At 41.3% G+C, this 18620-nt stretch overlaps 1 protein-coding gene across 9 annotated transcripts in view; it reads left to right on the top strand.

The window, feature by feature from the left end:
* Nucleotides 1-2595: 2595 nt before the first annotated feature.
* NOD1 (nucleotide binding oligomerization domain containing 1) overlaps nt 2596-18620 on the top strand; it is a 56753-nt gene continuing 40728 nt past the window's right edge. For 7 of the 9 annotated variants that reach the window (XR_003092135.1, XM_025193871.1, XM_025193869.1 and 4 more), the window contains exons 1-5: nt 2596-2775; nt 7021-7117; nt 8443-8781; nt 12268-12442; nt 14508-16311. Coding sequence is in view for 8 of the 9 variants with exons in the window: in XM_025193871.1 (XP_025049656.1) it covers nt 8566-8781; nt 12268-12442; nt 14508-16311 (2195 nt within the window). In the remaining variant the exon portion in view is untranslated. Of the gene's footprint in view, nt 2776-6945; nt 7118-8442; nt 8782-12267; nt 12443-14507; nt 16312-18620 lie in introns of those variants that run through there. The other 2 variants (XM_006037456.3, XM_025193865.1) reach the window with 2 other exon arrangements.

The raw sequence follows: 18620 nt of genomic DNA on the forward strand, positions 1-18620 counted from the left end.
CCCGCGCTGCAGCGCCGAGCACTCCCGCGGGGCGGGGAGGAGGAGACGCCCTGCCTGGCTCCCTCCTTCCCTCCCGGCCCGGGCCCCTGGCCTCGCCCCTCCCCTTTCACTTTCCTTTCCCGGGGCCGGAGCGGCGGGGGGGGGCGCGGGGCCGGGGTCGGGGTCGGGGTCGTGGTCGGGCTCCCGCCAGCCGCCTCGTGCCGCCCCGCCGGGCTCTGGCCCGGGGCTGGCCTGGCTCTGCCGGCTTTGCTGTGGGGGGAGAGGGGAGGCAAAAGGACCAGGCAAGGCTGGGGCCCTGGGGCCCAGCCCCTCTGGGAGAGGAGCCAAGGCAGGCAGGAGGGCCCTGAGGAAAGGCAGCGCGTGCCCAGCTTTGGGAACGAAAAGCTAGAAAAGTGAACAAAGTGATCCCCTGACGTCTGCTGTCATGGTCATGCCGCACGTCCGCGTTTAGTCAGCCTCCCCAAGACTAAGGAAAACAGCCCTGCAGAGGGGACGGGTGGATCAGTGCGATATGATGCCCGCCGTCCAGATTGAAGACGATTCTTGCTTGCAACTGGGGCTCTTGCTCTTGGCTTTATTTGCACTTCGTGCATGGAGGGGCTCAGCTTGCCTGCAGATTGCAAGTGGGGAATTTCAGGTTGCTTCAATGAGAGGCGCACCCTTTTCCCAGAAAATTATCCCATGACTCATCTGCTCTTACACAGGGCTTCAAAAATTTACCAGGCAATGTCTAGGTAGAGAGTTAAATGAGGCAGCCAGAGAAAAACAGGGGTAACACTAACCCAGGGACGGGCAATTATTTTGGGCAGAGGGCTGCTTACTGTTTTGGCAAGCCATCAAGGGCCGCATGACAGGCAGCCTAGGGCAGATTATTATTAATTTTCTAAATTTTTTAGGTGCCCCGCGGGCTGGATAGAACGGCCTGGTGGGCCGCTTCCAGCCCCCAGGCCGCATTTTGCCCACCCCTGCACTAACCTAAAAAGTAATCTGAACCTTTCCCCCTGCTCTCCTAGTTGGAAAGACATTGGGTGAGTGAGTGTGAATGCGTTCTCTTTTCAATCCACTAAGAGAAACAGAATAAAGCCAGACTCGGGCTCAACTGTAAATCCATCCATTTCGATGTGATTTACATACTAATACAGTTTAGGCCTATATGCCCTGCTCAATGACTATGAGGACAGACATAGAAGTCAGCAGAACTATGCAAACGTAAAAGGCACAAGGCTTTTTGCCTCTTCTCGCCTCTGGATTATGTCGCTGCTCTAAGGATCAGCAGGCAGCCCTGTACATCACGTTGTTACTATTGTTATATTGCTAGTAGAGGCAACCCCCGCTTAGTGCTCTTAATTGGTTCCTGAAAAACCAAGCGATAAGCGAAATGGGCATTAAGGAAAACCGAAGGTATTTGACGGCCCAAGATGGTAACCGCAAGTGTTTTTAATGACCCAAGATGGAATTGGCAAGCGTTATAGCGAAACTTGCGGAACACTAAGTGAAATCAGGTATCAATTTAAAATGAGCATTATAGCGAAATAGCGGTAAGCGAAACAGTGTTAAGCGGGGGTTGCCCATAGTGATGTATGTTGGAGTAGTAGTGCCTGAAGGCTCCAATCAGAGTTCCAGTGTGTTAGGAGCTGTTCCCCATTCTTCTCCCCAACTAGTTCCTGGCAAGAATTAATCTTGTTCCAATCGTGAACAGATACCAAGCATGGAAACTTATCCCGAAAAAAATCCTGAAAGTGTGAAACAGACAATATTTTGCACTCTTGCCTAGATCATTCACCAACTAGAATAATAAGAGAGAATACTATCTCCCTTATTAGAAAGACCAGAATATTAGTCCAGTAAAACCACAGAGAAAAATTCTTCATTAAGGGTAAGATAAAGGCTTCTTTTCTTTGTTTTTGGTGGCAGCCCATTCTGATATATGGCAAGAGCTTTTGGAAAACCGTAAAAGGAGTATCAGGAAGCCTACACCGGAGCTCTTTAATGACTCAGATTTGCCACTTCAGTCAAACCCGGAATTAATAAATCTCTGTTTGAAAAGAGCAGTATTGGGGAATCTAATGGCAAATCCAAATAAGGAGAATATACATGAACAAGAACACAAAACTATAAATGAAAATCGCTAGCCATTTGTATAGAAAGGTGTACCTTAAAAGCAGCATGGACCATCAATCTGTCAGTGAGCATAATTAATTTCTTCTCTGAGTTCTTGTACATCTGTTGCTTCTCAAGCAACCAGGAACAATTAAAAAAGCTTACTGCGATTTTAAAAAAATGGTAGAGAGAGAGTGGGAAAAACACCACAGAGGAAAGATTGTCTTAGTTATGCAGGAGAAAAGGCAAAGTAACTCCAGTGAAACCATGGGAACTATTGTGCATTAACATCTGTGTATGATTAGCATATGGCTCTTAAAATATTGGTTGACATAAGCATTACTGATTATAATTGTTATGCTGAGATTGTAAACCTGGATGAAATAAATGTTCACTCACGGACACAATATTTTTTTTTAAATCAGAGTCAGGGCTTTGGATAGATTCTGCTAATGCACTGTTATAAAAGTAAAACCAGTTTTCTCTCATCTCTAGGAATTTTGTAGCATCAGTTTTCAGTAAAACTTAGAAACAGAGAAAAATAGGCCTCAAGAAACCATCTAATGCATGCTCCTGCCCAACTCAAGGTCATCCTTGTCTCAACTATCCCAGACAAATGTTTGTCTAACGTGCACTTAAAAAGTTCCAGTGATGGAGTCTCCATAATCTCTCTAGGTAATGTTTTAGAATTAAACTTAAAATTAAAAGAGTTAAAAATTAAAATTAGAATGAATTAAATTTAATTGAATTTTAGAATTAAAAAGGTTTTCCTCATATCCAACCTAAATCTCCCTTGCTGCAGCTTAAGCTCATTACTTCTTTTCCTGTCCCCTGTGGACACAGAATATTTGATCACCTTCCTCTTTATAACAGTCTTTTTTGTAGTTGAAGGTTATTGTCAAATCCCCCTGAGTCTTCTCTCCTTTGCACAAAATAAGATCGGTTCTTCCAACTTTTCTTCATATCTTTCTAGCCTAGTAATAATTATTTTCGTGTTGCTATCCTCTGAACTCTCTGATTTCCCCACATCTTTCTTGAAGCATGATGCTCAAACCTTTAATGCAGGGGTATGTGTGTGTACTCATATGCCTCTCAAATGTATTGTTTTTTCCTACTCTTGTAAATTCCCTTTACAAGGGTTGCATCTACACATGCCACTATGGTGTCATTGTTAGTGCACCGTCATTTAATACTTTGGAAGTATACTGAGGGAGCGCATCACTACAGCAGTGTAGCGGCTGGTTTGTGCCTGCCGACGCTACATCACCATAGTGCAGGGGCGGGCAATTATTTTGAGTGGAGGGCTGCTTACTGAGTTTTGGCAAGCCATCAAAGGCCGCATGACAGGCAGCCAGGGGCAGAAAAATTTAAATTTTCTAAATTTTTTAGGGGTTCCACAGGCTGGGTAGAATGGCTTGGCAGGCTGCATCCAGCCTGCGGGACACATTTTGCCCACCCCTACTGTACTGCATTGCTACAGTGACATAGTGCTACGTGTAGGCATGTCCAAGTAATAGTAAAATGTTGGAGGCTCTTTTATAAGTAGTAGTCGAATGAAGGTAAGTTCCTAAAAATAACTTGGGGGTGGGGGGTTACAACATTCTCTTTTAGTAATTTGTCATCTTAAATATCAGTAAATTACCTACCAAATATAGGACCTGAAAAATCAGACCATTTTCAGTCTCTCACAACAGCTCCAAGAAGTGTTCCTGTACAGGTTCTGACTGCAAATATTTGGTACTGCATGTAGCAAGAGAACTTTCCAGTGCAGCGTAGCAGTACTAAATAATCACTTTGGTCAGTAAACAAATCTAACTTGAAGGCACAGAGGAAACATTTATTGCATGGATAAAGGTTGTAGCTGTGTTGATCTAAAAGCAAAAGCAGTCAGTGGGTTAGAGGCAATATCTTTTATTAGACCAACTAGATTTTGCAAAAAACATCTTTATTTGCAAGCTTTTGGGCTCATGTGCCCTTCCTCAGGCAAAGGAGAATGCAAAGATTGTAAAATTTCTCCTAGGTAGGTTTCTAATAAGACAGTACTATCCTGGTCACTGTCAGACTTCATCACCAAAGGCTAAGATGATGCCACTTGCCCAGAAGTTGACCTGGCCTAGCAGACTGTTCAGTACCAGTTCTAAGGTCTGCTGGCATATCAACTGAAAGGAGGTCTCAAGGTATAGTTTCTGCCAGGAAAATGTTCATGCAGTAAATACAGTCAGTGGGTAGAGGCGATATCTTTTATTAGACCAACTAGGTAGATGCAAAAAAAATTCTTTATTTGCAAGCTTTCAGGCTCACACGCCCTTCCTCAGGCAAAGGGAATGCAAAGATTGCAAAATTCCTCCCAGGTAGAAATGAAACCCACCTGACCAGACCCAACCCTGAAAGTGTCAAAATGACTTTTCCCCTGAGCCGCACGGTTTGTGTTGCATCCATTAGAGGTGAGACAGAATTTCAGAAAATATGAGACAAAATAGAAATGTAGGGAGAAAGGGAGTGCAATAAGAGGAGTTACCGCAGAGGCATGATGTGGTTTATTTTTTAAGCGAGAGGCACAAATACATATGGACTCTCAGGAAGCCAAGCTGTTTCTGCCAAATACTGGATTTTTATGACACTGAACATCCAAGTGTAGTTTTTCAGGACTGACTGTGGCAGGGGCGGGCAATTATTTTGGGCAGAGGGCCACTTACTGAATTTTGGCAAGCCATCAAGGGCCACATGATAGGCAGCCAGGGGGCGGATAAATATCAATTTTCTAAATTTTTTTAGGGGCCCTGCAGGCAGGATAGAATGGCCTGGTGGGCCACATACGGCCCCCGGGCCACATTTTGCCCACCCCTGGACTATGGCAACGTTTAATCTAGAAAAATCTCTCTTACAAATCAGGGAGAAACGTGCATGTCAGTCCTAATGCTCTAGCATGGCAGTGGACAGAAACTCAATTTCCTATTAGTATGTAACGATTCTGACACTGGAATCCTCATATAACTAGCATGCATTTTTCTTTTCCTATTATTTGTTATCATCTTCGTTGCAAAGTATAAATGAGGCGCTGTTTGAGGAGGTGCTTTCATAAATACTTATTTTCAGGTTCTAAAAAAGCTGTCCTCGTGCCTAAATTTCTCATGCTGTCCTACTCAGATTTTTTTGAAGAGACGAAGTAAAAAGTTTTGCCTGGATCTTTTAGAATCCTTGCTGAAAAACAAAATGGATTTTGTATGTTAAGAAGTATGTAGATGCCTTTTTTGCACTGAGCTAGCTAAAAAAGTATTCATTTTAAAACTCTTTGCAGACTTTATTATCCTCAGTGAATGACAAATGCTTTGGGCATGGTTGAAGAAATTAAGTTGTAAATGTTTTTAAATTGCAGATGGCAAATTCACTGTATATAACCATTACTATTTTTTTTTTAGATCAGAGCCTCTTGATGATTTCCGGATTATATGCCCAGATCTAGTCTAGAAATATCTGTTAGATCATACAAAATATATTAAACATTCAGATAATTAGATATAGAGGCTGATATGATTGTCTCTCTATGTAAGCTCAGCCCAGCATTCTTGTGCCTCATACTTCTCTGTCCTTCCCACACCTACCACTCCACTTCCACGCCACAAGTAGAGATGGAGAAAAGTGAGAAAGAAAACCCATATATGACCTTGGGCATCTTTCAACTTGAACCAGGTTCTGTACTGAATTAGACTCTGGCAGAACCAATGCAGTATTTCTCTCCGCTCCTGGGTCCTTCTGTCCTTTTAATTGTTTTCTTTTAAAGAAAATAATCTTGTGTTCATGTATTTTTTCCTCTCTTTTCATTTGCCCATGTGTAGAATGTAGGCTGATTTTTTTTTTCTTTAAATGTAGAATACGACTTAAATTCTGTATGCCTGAAAATGTTCTTCCTGTTACAAGCAGCCACTTAAGTTTACAAGAATCGAAACAAGTAAAAAGAAAAACACATTGCTTCCTAATTCTTGGCCTGTTTTGCACATGTGACAATGCTTTGTGTAGTCAGCTAGAAGGAGTTTACATGAGTCTTTCACAGAAGTGGGAGAAACAATAGGAAAGTGAGGTTCTAGAAAAACAAAAATGAGCAGAGGAACCCAGATGTAAAACCTTAGAAGAGAATGAACTATAGATTTTGAGGTGACAGTTTCTCTTTAAATAAGACAGAAACCTCAGGATGGCAGTTTAGAAACTGTCTAGTCATTGTGGTTTAGAGAATTATAAAATAAGCTTCTGACAAAGAGAAAAGGCACTGCAACTTCTAGAAAGCCAAGTGAGTCAGAAACCAGCCACCCCTGCTGAGTGAATAATATAAATGGTTTAATGAATAAATGGTGTCTTGCAGATGCAGATCACTTACATGGTGAGAGAGTTAGTTAACCTGCTTGGTTTCATTGCAGTCAGTCAAAGGAATTTGCAATGTTCTGGCCTGCTCTAAACCATGTTACAGATTTGCCCTGTTTTAAGCTATTGATGGCCAGTTCCGGGTACAGATAGAGCAGTATAAACTGTTTGGGCCAGATTCAGAGCAGTGCAAACTGGCGAGTCACCAGTTTGGTCCCTTGAAGTCAATGGAGCTATGCCCATGTGCACCATTTGAAAATGTAGTCCTTAGCATAGACAGGCAAACTCGCATTAAGCTGCAGCATTTCAAATCACAGCTTCAGACAGTCAAGCTGCATTGGTGCAACTGGCCACTTCTAGCACGGAAATGCAAAATGCAGAGTCTGGTGGCAGCTAATTGCTAGGGCGAATGCCCAAGTGTGCATGAGAGCTTAGTTATATTTTAGATGAACAAGAGCAGGGACCTATAAAAAAAAAAAGCTTTTCTGTATGTCAGATGGCTCAGGGAATTACAAATGATTTGAAGAAGCAACACTGGCTTTTTTTTTTTTTTTTTTTTTACAGAGATTACTGCAGTTATAGAAATGTCACTGAACAGCTGCATCTAGGTTTCACATTGGGCTTTTCATCCTGTGAAGCATAGTTATGGAACACAATGCAGGTCTGAGTAACAATTTCTAAGTTGATCCTAGAAATTCACCTGATCATGATCTCATAAGATGTTTGCCTCTGAGAGATTAAGTTAAATGTAGGTACAGCACTTATATCTAAAAGGTACTTAAATGTACTTCATAATTCTCCTTAACTGCAATTTAGATTTGTGTCAGTTCTTGCATGGCTACATTAGCTGTCATTAGGCATCCAGAAAAACCAATCATGTTATCCCAGGGCAATTTGTTCCTATTGAGGCTCATCATTTTCCACTGTGATCAAGGAAAATACCAATAATTTAGCCAGGTGAGGAAGGCTGTCAGCTCCATCAGTGTGAGACTAGGACATGTAGCATGTATTCATGCATGTGTACAGGCTGATCTCATGGATGCTGCCATGTACAGCTCTTAATTTCCAGAGGCAGCATCTGTTATAACAGCAAGGAAGATTTTTATTCTGTAACAGGATTTTATCTTTGGCATGGAGTTCACTGAGTTGTGTTAGTGATCACATTGTGTTTCCAGGGGCATGTCTACATGAGATGCTAAATGCGCAGTAAACTAATTCTACTGCACATTAGCACAGCAGGCAAAAAGCGTGCTAATGCAGAGTAGAATTACTTTACTGCACATTAGCATCACAAAAAAGTGTGTGCTGGTGCTCCTGTGCAGTAGCGCCGATTACGTTGCGTTGTTAGTACCTGTTATTACAGGTACTAAACTTAATGCACCTTAATTATGGCACATTAATGAGGGTGTAGACATACCCTCGGTGGGTGCAACCGGGCCAGGGAGAAACTAATACTTGCAAACAGTTCAAATTGACAGCTATAGTACATGCCTGCTTGCATGCAAATTCTTCTTTTTGTACAGACTAAGATGGATCTGATGCTAAGTGATATTAATGAACTTGAATTATGATGCCCTCCAAGCATAATTAATCATATCTATTGGCAGCATTTTAGAGAGATTCTTAATGTACTGTAATAAACTGAACTGATTTGTGAGAAGTAGCTACCTACTATGCTGTATTATTTTATTTCATTTTATGACATCCAGAATCATGCACCAAGAATGTCTAATAAAGTGGGCATAAGCTGAATGCACAGCAGACTAGAGGACAGCTTCTGTAACACAGACCACTCTGCATCCTTTTCTTAGCTTTAAACAATAAATAACCATTCCCCTGAAGCTTGCTTGGGTAGGATGTCAGTATTATTTTGCATGGTGAAATTAGCAAGCATTTTGTTAACAGACTGGAAATCCATTTGGTATTGGAGGGACAAGTCTCATACTATTTAATTTTTTATTTGTTGTTGCACACTTACTGTCATAGGTCCAATAGCATGAAGGACAGTTGGTGTTTGACCTAAATTCAACTCCAATCCTGATGTCACACTGCAAATCTACAGTTGCTTGAAGATGAGACTAGAAGGCTTGGCATGTGGTTATCTTAAGAATGGCAGGTCAGCCATATGCTAATACAAAGATTATCCAACAAGTACCCTCAGAAACAAGTCCTCCATCATTCATTAACTTGCTGAAAATACATCGAGAACATTTGGTCACCAGTATCCGAAACACCCAGTGTTTGATTGACAACTTGATTAAGAATGAATACTTCTCAAATGAAGACGCTGAGATTGCTGCACAGTTTCAAACTCAAACAGATAAGGTATTTTCTTATTTCATTATTTACCTCATACTTACTGTTGTGGGTCAGTGGTAGAATCCTTGTCTACCCTGTGGGAAACCCAGATTCAATTCCCAGACCTTCATGTAACTACAGCTGTGAAGGCACTGAAGGTCTAGACCTGGTTTGGCCTTTGGATGTTGTCTCAATGGTCTAAAAGAAGGGATTGAAAGTCTGGCAGCCTCCACTCCTCCATCCTCTAGCCTAGGTGCATGCATTGAAGGTCCTGGTGACCTCTCGTGCATATACCATGATCCAGAAAGATTGAAAGTTGCCTACTACTATTTAGCTCAAGCTTTGTATTAGCCTTGTAAACTCCCATAGGCTTAAGCATATCTGGCAACTTTCCCTTTTAGATTTATATTATATTTGATGTACCCAGTCCAGCCTCCCCTGGAGAGAAATATCTGTCGCAAGTATCCCTGCCAGCGCTGGAACTAATTGGCCTTCCTCTTGGCAGGCTGTTCTATAGGTGAGGCAACTGACTCAGTCTTTCCTCCACTCACATTTTCCTTCCAATGAGTAGGGTCATTGCTGAGGTGGTCTATGTAAACTTTCACGGTTGTGAACTTTGCTCCACAGATCAGTGGAGAATGTTGATCACCCAGGCAGGACACAATGTTCCTTAAGGTGTGATCCAGTTCCCATTAAAATTCATGGTAGCCTTTGAATTGTACCCTCAGGCAACTGCTACTTTATCCCTGGAGATTTATTTTTTTAGCAATTTTAATTTTAAAAAATCTATGAAATTTATTTTAAAAAAATCTATGATGTTAAGGCATTTTAAATGCACACCTTTAAAGTTTTGCTGTTTAATTACCATGCAAAATACTAAACTAAGAAACAATCTTATTTCACCATAACATGGGACATATGAAAAGTTGATCCTTGTTTTAAAGGGGAGGCATTTATTTTAAAATTGTAATTGTTTTCCACCTGTGCAATACTTTCTTTGTAAAGAGAGGGGTTCCTTCCATATCCTCCTATGTGAACTTAGGAAAAACTTTGATATTCTGATACATTTGGGCTTTAGATTTGTCCCCAGTAGAGAACAACAATAAAAAACTTCTTGGAATTCTAAGTCTTCCAGTAGAGGAAAAAGATCAGTTCAGGCAGTTTTTCCTTTTATAATGGAGACATTGTTTTAAAACAACACCTGGCTCTGATTTCCCTGATAAACCAGTTACGCAGCTTAGAAATTTCAAAACTGCCTCACAGCCGGAGGCACATAAACCATAAAATGCTCAGAGCCCTGGCCTTCATCAATTTACAGACTTCCCCTAGCATAATCAGTCTTCTTGAATAATGGAATTTATAATAATACTGCTTATCTGTGTAGTAAAAAAAGCTGAGAGCTGAAAAATGACAATCTTTATGATCATCTTGCCATTGTAACAGAACAGGCTGTCAGCAGAGGCAGCATGCACTTTACAGTATTAACTAAAAAGGAGATTTTGTGAACCTCTCTAAAAAGCTATAAGTTAGGTTACAGAGCAGTCTTTGCTTTAAATCACCTGTCCAAAGAAAAACAAAAAAGCTATCATCATCTTGGTGTCTACAATGTACTTTCTCCTTCACTAAGATCATGGCAGACAAAAGCAGCTACCTCCAGAAGCTTGAGGAATTTGAAAGCTTGAGGAATTTGGCTACTGAAGAAATTACGCCTTTGGCTAGTTCAGTTTCTTGAGCAGGAACAGAATCCAATCCAAGAAGTATTTGGAGGGACTGCTGTACTTTCTAGGGGCAATTGAACTAAGGTCCTCATACACTGGTTGCACAAAAGTCAGACTGTATCTTGCCCTTATACCTACCCACACTGCAAATCTACAGTTGCTTGAAGATGAGACTAGAAGGCTTGGCATGTGGTTATCTTAAGAATGGTAGGTCAGCCTTATGCTAATATAAAGATTATCCAACAAGTACCCTCAGAAACAAGTTCTCCATCATTCGTTTCCAGCTGTCGGCCCCTTCCAGCTGTCAGTTGGAGTCGGTCCTTTTTGCTAACAGGTGTGAGCATTAAATCTCTGACTTCTGGGTGAGTTGGGAATCCAGCATCACCTGTTTTTTCTGGTAGCCTTGAAGCGCTGAGCTAGTCTGCTTGGAGGGAAGAATGCTCATGTTTGGCTCTATATTCAGTCTGGGAGAAGCCTTCCACCTCCCATACTGCAGGTCAGGCTAGGGTCTGATGTACACCACAGCTGACCCTCACACTTTGAAGGGCCAAGTCTGGAGGCCAGAAATCTGTTTTCTAATTTCACTTTAATCTGGGGAGGATTTAAAATTTCCTTCCCTAGTCTGTGTGCCCAAGCAGACCTGGAAGATGCTTTGCTGCTCCACAGTGTCGTGAATCAGAGCAGCCGCCGGCAGCTTGTCTGACTCACACACCGGAGTGTTCAGATTTAGAGCTCGGCAGGCGGGTAATTGATGGATGGAGTGGAATTAACCAGGCACAGACACGTGTAGGTTACAGGAGTTTGTTTACTTACATCGCCTAGATAGTGATGGACGACGCAGGCGAGCCTTTGTTCCATTACAGCTTCGGTTATAGAGTTGAGTATACGCATATAACTTTGGTTACAGAGTCGAGTATACGCATATAACTTCGGTTACAGAGTTGAGTACACGCACGCAGTCAGGTTACAACGGGATAATGACGGACGTGGCGCCGGAACGAACGGTCGAGCTTGCAAGACTTTCTACGTCAATATTTTACGCTGACGGGGTGATTGATTAGGAATTGATCAATTTCCCAATTCTCTGGTGACAAGCACAGGTGTTTCCTGTGAGATCCCCAGAGCTCTCTGACTTGGGTGGAAACCGTTAAACTATTTATAGGCAGAGGTGTTTTATAGGGATACCCAATGGTGAACCGTTATATGGAATCTTTAATTTTTGGCAGCTCTTTGTCTCCTCAAGTTACAAGGTAGTGGGTTAGGTTTCTCTACCTGTTATGTGTGTGCTACGTGTGAGGAGCTTACGCTTAGTTTTGGACCAATTATATATAGTTTCCCCTAGCATTTTATTTCAGCTGACCAACTATCTACAGTACTCTGGCCGCGTTTTGTTTCAAGGAATTTTTGGCAGGGATGTCTTTTAACCCTTAATCGTCAAAATGAGGATGATTTGAATGGTATCTCTTGCTCAGTGGCATGGGCACAATTTAATTGGGTTGTGACACACAGTACAGACCCTTTCATCTCTGTAGTTAACATCTGTAATTAAGGACTGAGACTGAAATCAGAGCTCCAGGTCCAGTCTCTCTGTAACTGCTCAGTTCTAGCTACATCATCCAAACACACTGAACTTTGGGATGTTGAAGGTCCAGATTTTGAATTGAAATTTTTAAGATGGACTCAAATTTTCTTTTTCAAGTCCTATCTCCAGTGCTGAAGGGCCCCAAAGCATTCTGTAAATGTAACAGATAGCAAATTCTGCACATTACTAACATTTCACTTGTTCTTTCTTCAGGTTCGTAAAATTCTGGATCTGGTTCAAAGCAAGGGAGAAGAAGTTTCAGAATACTTTGTCTATACCCTGCAGAAAGTCACTGATGCTTATCATGAGCTTCAGCCCTGGTTGGATGAAATAAGATTTCAGCCTTCTGAGCATATTCAGAGTAAATTGGTTGTAAATACAGATCCAGGTAGGTAGTCATGTAAGGTTTTGCATGCAAGTCAGTTCTATGGAAAAAAAACATTTCTCCAGTAAACTCAATTCATGCATGAACAGTAACTTAATTAACCTATGTGTTGATTATTTTCATTCTTTGACTTCAATTATTTTCTCTGTCAAAATCAAGCTTTAAAAAAATGTATAACCAGAGATATAACCCTCTGGTTTTCAGTATAGGGAATACGTGGTGAGATTTTTTTCAGCTCTCCTGTTACTGCGCGTGGCTGAATGTGGGCTAAAGACCCATACACAGTTGCTGGAAATTATCTTGGTGAGGCCAGCACTTAGTATAACTATATACTTCCAGATACAGGTCTCATCATTCCTCAGTGAAGGGAATATGAAGCAAGAAGGTCCTTAGAACTATGGGAGATCCTGAGTAGTGCTAAGACCAGTTGCTGTGACTTGGACAGTCCTCTCTACTGCCTAAATCAAGGCAGTCTCTGTTCCAGACCCCAAAACATGGTGGAACCATGAGGGTCCAAAGATGGATGAATGACACAATAGCCCCCTTTCTCAGAAGTTTACAAGCCTCCCCCAAGATGATTAGCACTAGTCAGCCATATGACAGAGATTTCAATAGTGCAGTTACACCATCCCAAAAGTGGTGATCAGTTTGTGATGAAGTGATCAGTTTGAGGTGAATTAAAAGAGACATTTAAAACAAAATACTAACGTTAGGGTGAAGAGAGAAACAATGTCCGAATGTTCTACTGGGGGCCAGATGGAGCAGCTACAGTGCTACACTGTGCTCTGTAGTATCAGCACTTTCAAGTGAATTAAAGCTTTCCTTTTAATCCAGTGGTAACAACGGAAATTTTTTAAGCATGAGTATCCTTAACTACTTTGTCTCAGTTCTTTTTAAGGGAAACATTCTGGGGTTGTAAAGAGGGGCTTGAGTAATCAGTCAGCCTGTACTTTTAAAACAGCATGGCATCTAAATTATCCTTACAGGCTGGATGTTCCAATCAGGTATGGTGCAATAAGGACACAGAGCAACCTATATGTAAGATCACCATTTTTAACATGGAATAGGAAGAAACATAGGTATTTCTGTAGGGTCCATGCAGCCACAGCCAAAGAAAAAAAAATATAGAAACACTCAGCTCGTAGATGAAAGTGTTACATCTTTGTAAGCTCCATCTGCAAATCGTCTACAGTATTAAATTACAGTCCCATTGATTTAGTTGAAGAGGTGTCTGTCTCATTTCACTTTCTCCCCAGAATCTCAAGGCCATTTTTAAACTAGAGCATCAGTCTCACATTTAAGTCTAATATTGACTAGCTTTTTACATAGTGCAGTATCTTTGTGGTGACTGTTTGTGGCAGAGTGACAGACTGCTGATTTATTAAGCAGAACATTTATGTATGTTCTTTTAAATGTGATAACTGGAACATTTCCCAGGTGGCATAAATACAGAAATCACTCTACCCCTCTACCCACCTGAAGTGAAGAGTCCTTTGCAACACTACCAACAGCCATGCTGCCCAATAGTGTGAAGTTTCTAGAGCCTGAGTTATGTGTTCTACACATAGAAATCATAATAACAACAAGGCAAGGAGTGAATATTAACTAGTTCAATAAAACTTCAAGAGGAATTTAGATAGGTAAATTGCAGCTACCCAAATACTGCAGGCATGTCAAACTCACCCTGGGCTGAATCTGGAAGACCTGACAAAATTAGCTGTGCCTTACAAAAGCTTGTGCATCTCTGAATTAGTCTAAAAGATGCAATTCTGCCCTGCCTTCTGCTTGACTTCAGACTAACACAGCTAACTACTTCTTTTTTTTTTTTTGCATCTACCTTGAGCAAAAAGAATGCTAAGCATATATCTGATAAGAGGTAGAAGGGAGTTAGCTGTAGCCTTCAGCAAAACAGTTTTTTATTGTGCTAACTACTTACCTGTGAACTAGAAGCAGTTGAGCTTGTGTGGCCTGTAAGTCTGTCTTAATTCTCAAGCATGGCAGGATGCTTTGTATTTAATGAAGTATTGGACTTGACTGCTTTTAATAATAGTTCATTCCCTTTTTTTAGTTAGCAGGTACCGTCAGAAACTCAAGTATGAATTGGGAAGAGACACAAAGTTTGTCATGTCATATGCTCAGAAGGAGGAGATGCTGCTTGAGGAAATCTACTCTGATAATATCATGGAGCTGGTCAGTTATGCCAATGAGAGTCTTGGCAATGTGAACTGCTTAGAAGCCCTGCTTGATGATAGAACTGGGCTGATTAATGAAGATGGAGAGACCATCTGTGTCTTTGGTGATGCAGGAATCGGAAAATCCATTTTGCTGCAAAAAATGCAAAATCTTTGGGCCCGAGGAGAGTTGGACGTAGGTGCCAAATATTTTTTCCGGTTCCGGTGCAGGATGTTTAGCTGCTTTAAGGAGAATGAAACCATCAGTCTGAAAGATCTTCTGTTCAAATACAACTGTTACCCAGACCAGGACCAAGAGGAGGTATTCAACCACATCCTTCAGTTCCCTCACACAGTCCTCTTCACATTTGATGGGTTTGATGAGATCTATTCTGACTTTGACGTAAACAGTGTTCCTGAGATCTGCTCACCCAGCGAACCTATCCACCCACTCGCCCTGTTAGTGAGTCTTCTTAGAGGAAAGCTTTTGAAAGGATCAAGGAAAGTTCTCACAGCAAGGACTGGGACTGAGGTCCATCAAAACATTATTAGGAAGAAAGTATTGCTCCGAGGCTTCTCCAGCAACAACCTGAAGGCATACACTAAGATGTTTTTCAAAGATGAGGGGCGCCAAACATTGGTACTGAATCATCTAGAAGCTAACCCCAGTCTCTGTAGTTTGTGTTCAGTACCTTTGTTTTGTTGGATTATCTTTAAATGCTATGAACATTTGCATTCCATGTTTGACATCCATGAGCTTCCAGATTACTCTGTTACATTGACGGATGTGTTTTTGCTCATGACTGAAGTCCACTTGAACCGAACTCTGAAAACAGATTTGCTGAAGAAGAACACCAGGAGCCAAGTGGAGACATTCAAGTCAAAAAAAGAAACCCTGCTGTCTTTGGGTAGAATAGCCCATCGGGGAATGGAGAAATCTCTCTTTGTTTTTGAGCATGAGGAGGTCATGGCTGTGAATGTATTGGAAGAGGATTTGCAGTTGGGATTCCTCAGGACAGTTCACAACTATGGAGGCTGTGGAGACCAGTCCTCTTATGAGTTCCTGCACTTGACCCTCCAGTCTTTTTTCACAGCTTTTTTCCTAATCACTGAAGAGAAAGTGGGTACAAAAGAGTTACTGAAGTTTTTTAATGAGTGCTCCACCCTCGAGACTACCCAATTTACCTGCCTCCCTATTCCATGGTTCAATAATCAGCCAATAGGAGAAGATCCTTTCCGAAACAATGAACACTTTCACTTCACCAACCTTTTCCTCTGTGGTCTGCTTTCCAAAACTAGACAGAAGCTCTTGAGACATTTAGTCTCACCTATGGCCATTAAGAGGAAAAGAAATGCTCTTTTAACATATCTCTCAGGAAGCATGAAATCTCATATGAAGGGCCTGACGCGATCAAGGCTTGCAAACTATAAGCAAGTTCAGGTTACACCCAATTTTGTTTGGATGCTGCGGTGCATTTATGAGACTCAAAGTGAAAAAGTGGGGAAGCTGGCTGCTAAAGACATGCGGGCCAATTACATCAAACTCACTTACTGCAATGCCTATTCAGCTGACTGCAGTGCCATTTCCTTCATTGTGCATCATTTCCACAAGCATCTAGCTCTCGATCTAGACAACAACAACATCAATGACTATGGAGTTAGACAACTGCTCCCTTGCTTTAGCAAGCTTGGGGTGATCAGGTAGGATTCTGTGCCAAGCAGCTGCTTCTCTGAGGTCTGTTACACAGCACAAGTATTAACCTTACAGAAATTCTTTGAAGTGTGATAGTGCTAGTGTCAGTGCTCCTAGAAATAAAATGCTTTCAGATTTTAAGATCTGGTTTCAGAAGCCTCTTTCAAAAGCAGAAGCCTAACTGGAGATGGCTCCATAAAGCCAAATTTTGATCAGCCCATAGTTTGCCCATTTCCTATGTGTGGGGGTCTTTGCTGAGACAGTGAATAGTCAACCATAGGGAGGAGGTTTGATTTGAAAATCCAAATTGCAAAAAAACCCCCCGAAAAATCAAAACCACCAGAAAAACTTAAAGTGCTTAGGCCAGTGGTTTTGGTTGGGTTCCTCTCAAGTCTGTCTTTCAAAAAATCAGTCACAGCTCAGTCTCTCTCAAAGGTCCAATAAAAACTTTATTTGCACTCCTCTGAAGGAGAAAAGCAGAGGCACCTAAACATTTCAAACAAAATTAAGTCCTAAGGTCACAATTCAGATTCCTCAGCCTGTAGTCCTGTAGCATTCCAGCCCCTCAGAGTTTTTGACTGCCTTGATAGTCTGTGGCAGAAGGCCAGTATCTTCTAGCATTTTTTTTTTAATTCCCTGAAACTCAGGAGAATTGGTTTTTCACTGGATCTGTTACTCCTAATTGGCCATAGCCTCTGCTTTTCTCTGTAAACCTCACCTGCCCCTGAATAAGCCAGGGATGTTAGACTCTGCCTCCTCTGATTAATTTGTAAAACAATGTAGCTCAGTTCCCAAAAGAAGGAATTTGAGGAAAAATGCCATAGCACAGTAATTTTCAATCTTTTTTCATTTGCGGACCCCTAAAAATGTTGATTGGAGGTGTGCACCCCTTTGGAAATTTTGAATGGAGGTGTGGACGCCTTTGAATTGTAAGTGTGGGTATTCCCTTACTTTTGATTGATCATTGTAAGTATGGGTATTCACATACTTTGATAGTCATCTTTTGCAGACCCCTTAGATATAGTCTGCAGAACCACAGGGGTCCATAGACCACAGGTTGAAAATCACTCCCATAGCATAAAACAAAAGGGAGAAACATATAGGTCAGGACAATCTTTCTGACTCCATCAGTCATATGTGCTTACCCAATCTTACTACATGCGGGTGTTGAAAAGTATAGAAACAACCCCACTCAGCATTAGACTGCCCTGTCATAGTGCTTTTGTTAGCATAGTGTATCTTGGCTTGAGGTGTTTCATTTCCAGTGCCTAGCTCCTGTGGGATAGAAAATGTATTGTGTCATGAGAAAAGTTAATTGCCTGACCAGTCACTTCCAAAGCAGAAGGCTCTGATATATAAAAGTGAAGCCAAATTTCTTTTTTCCCCTACCAACATATTTCAGAGCAGTTAAGACACCAACTCAGAATGAACAGGTAGGTGAGAGGTATTTCTCCATGAACAGATCCTTGACTATAGAGCTTGTTTGCAATTAGGACTGCTTGCAAATCTTTCAGCTGAACAGTTTTCCTGTCAGAAAAAAAAAAAAAGATTGGTAACATTCAAAGTTTCCCTGGAACATATCAATTTATATAAGATCAAAATCTTCCATTTCAACAGAATCAAAATATTTTCTAGTATAAAAAACAAAACAAAACATTTTGACCTTATAGAACTGTATATTTTGCTTAATCAATTTTGATTTGTTTGTCCCAGTTTAAGATAAACACACAATTTGAAATGTTTGAATTTTCCTGCGTGACTCCAGTCCTATTATTCAATCTTGTCTCTTTACAGCCTTGGTCAACCTAGAGCCTGCATGTCACAGTCTGAAGGATATAGTACTATGGGCACGTCTACACAAGATGCATTAATGTATATTAGCCTAATTTAATATGCATCACAGGTGCTTGTCTACACATACACACCCTTAATGTACATTAAAAATGGCAAAATTAGGCTAATCATGCCTAAATTTGATCATGCAAATGCAGGTATCAAATTTAGGTATGATTAGTTAAAGCACGTTAACACATGTGCAGATGTGCCAGCCACTAGGGGCACATGTCAGGGCTGTAGGGACTTGGCACCTACTTTAGTGTGCTTGAGTAGACACCTGCCAAAATTGCTTAATGCTCATTAAATTTAGTTGCACTTAAATGCATGTGTAGACGCACCCTCTGTTCACTTCTTTCTCCAGGCCTTCGTTGGAGTACAGGCAGGGATAAGGAATGAGAAAAGATTAAGGACCAGCTGAGTCGTCATATAGAATACCTGCCTTTTTAATCACAATCGAGTGGGAGGATGGGATGTGTCAATC

Source organism: Alligator sinensis, unplaced genomic scaffold (genome assembly GCF_000455745.1).
Source record: "Alligator sinensis unplaced genomic scaffold, ASM45574v1 scaffold281_3, whole genome shotgun sequence".
NCBI classification, from domain to species: Eukaryota; Metazoa; Chordata; order Crocodylia; family Alligatoridae; genus Alligator; species Alligator sinensis.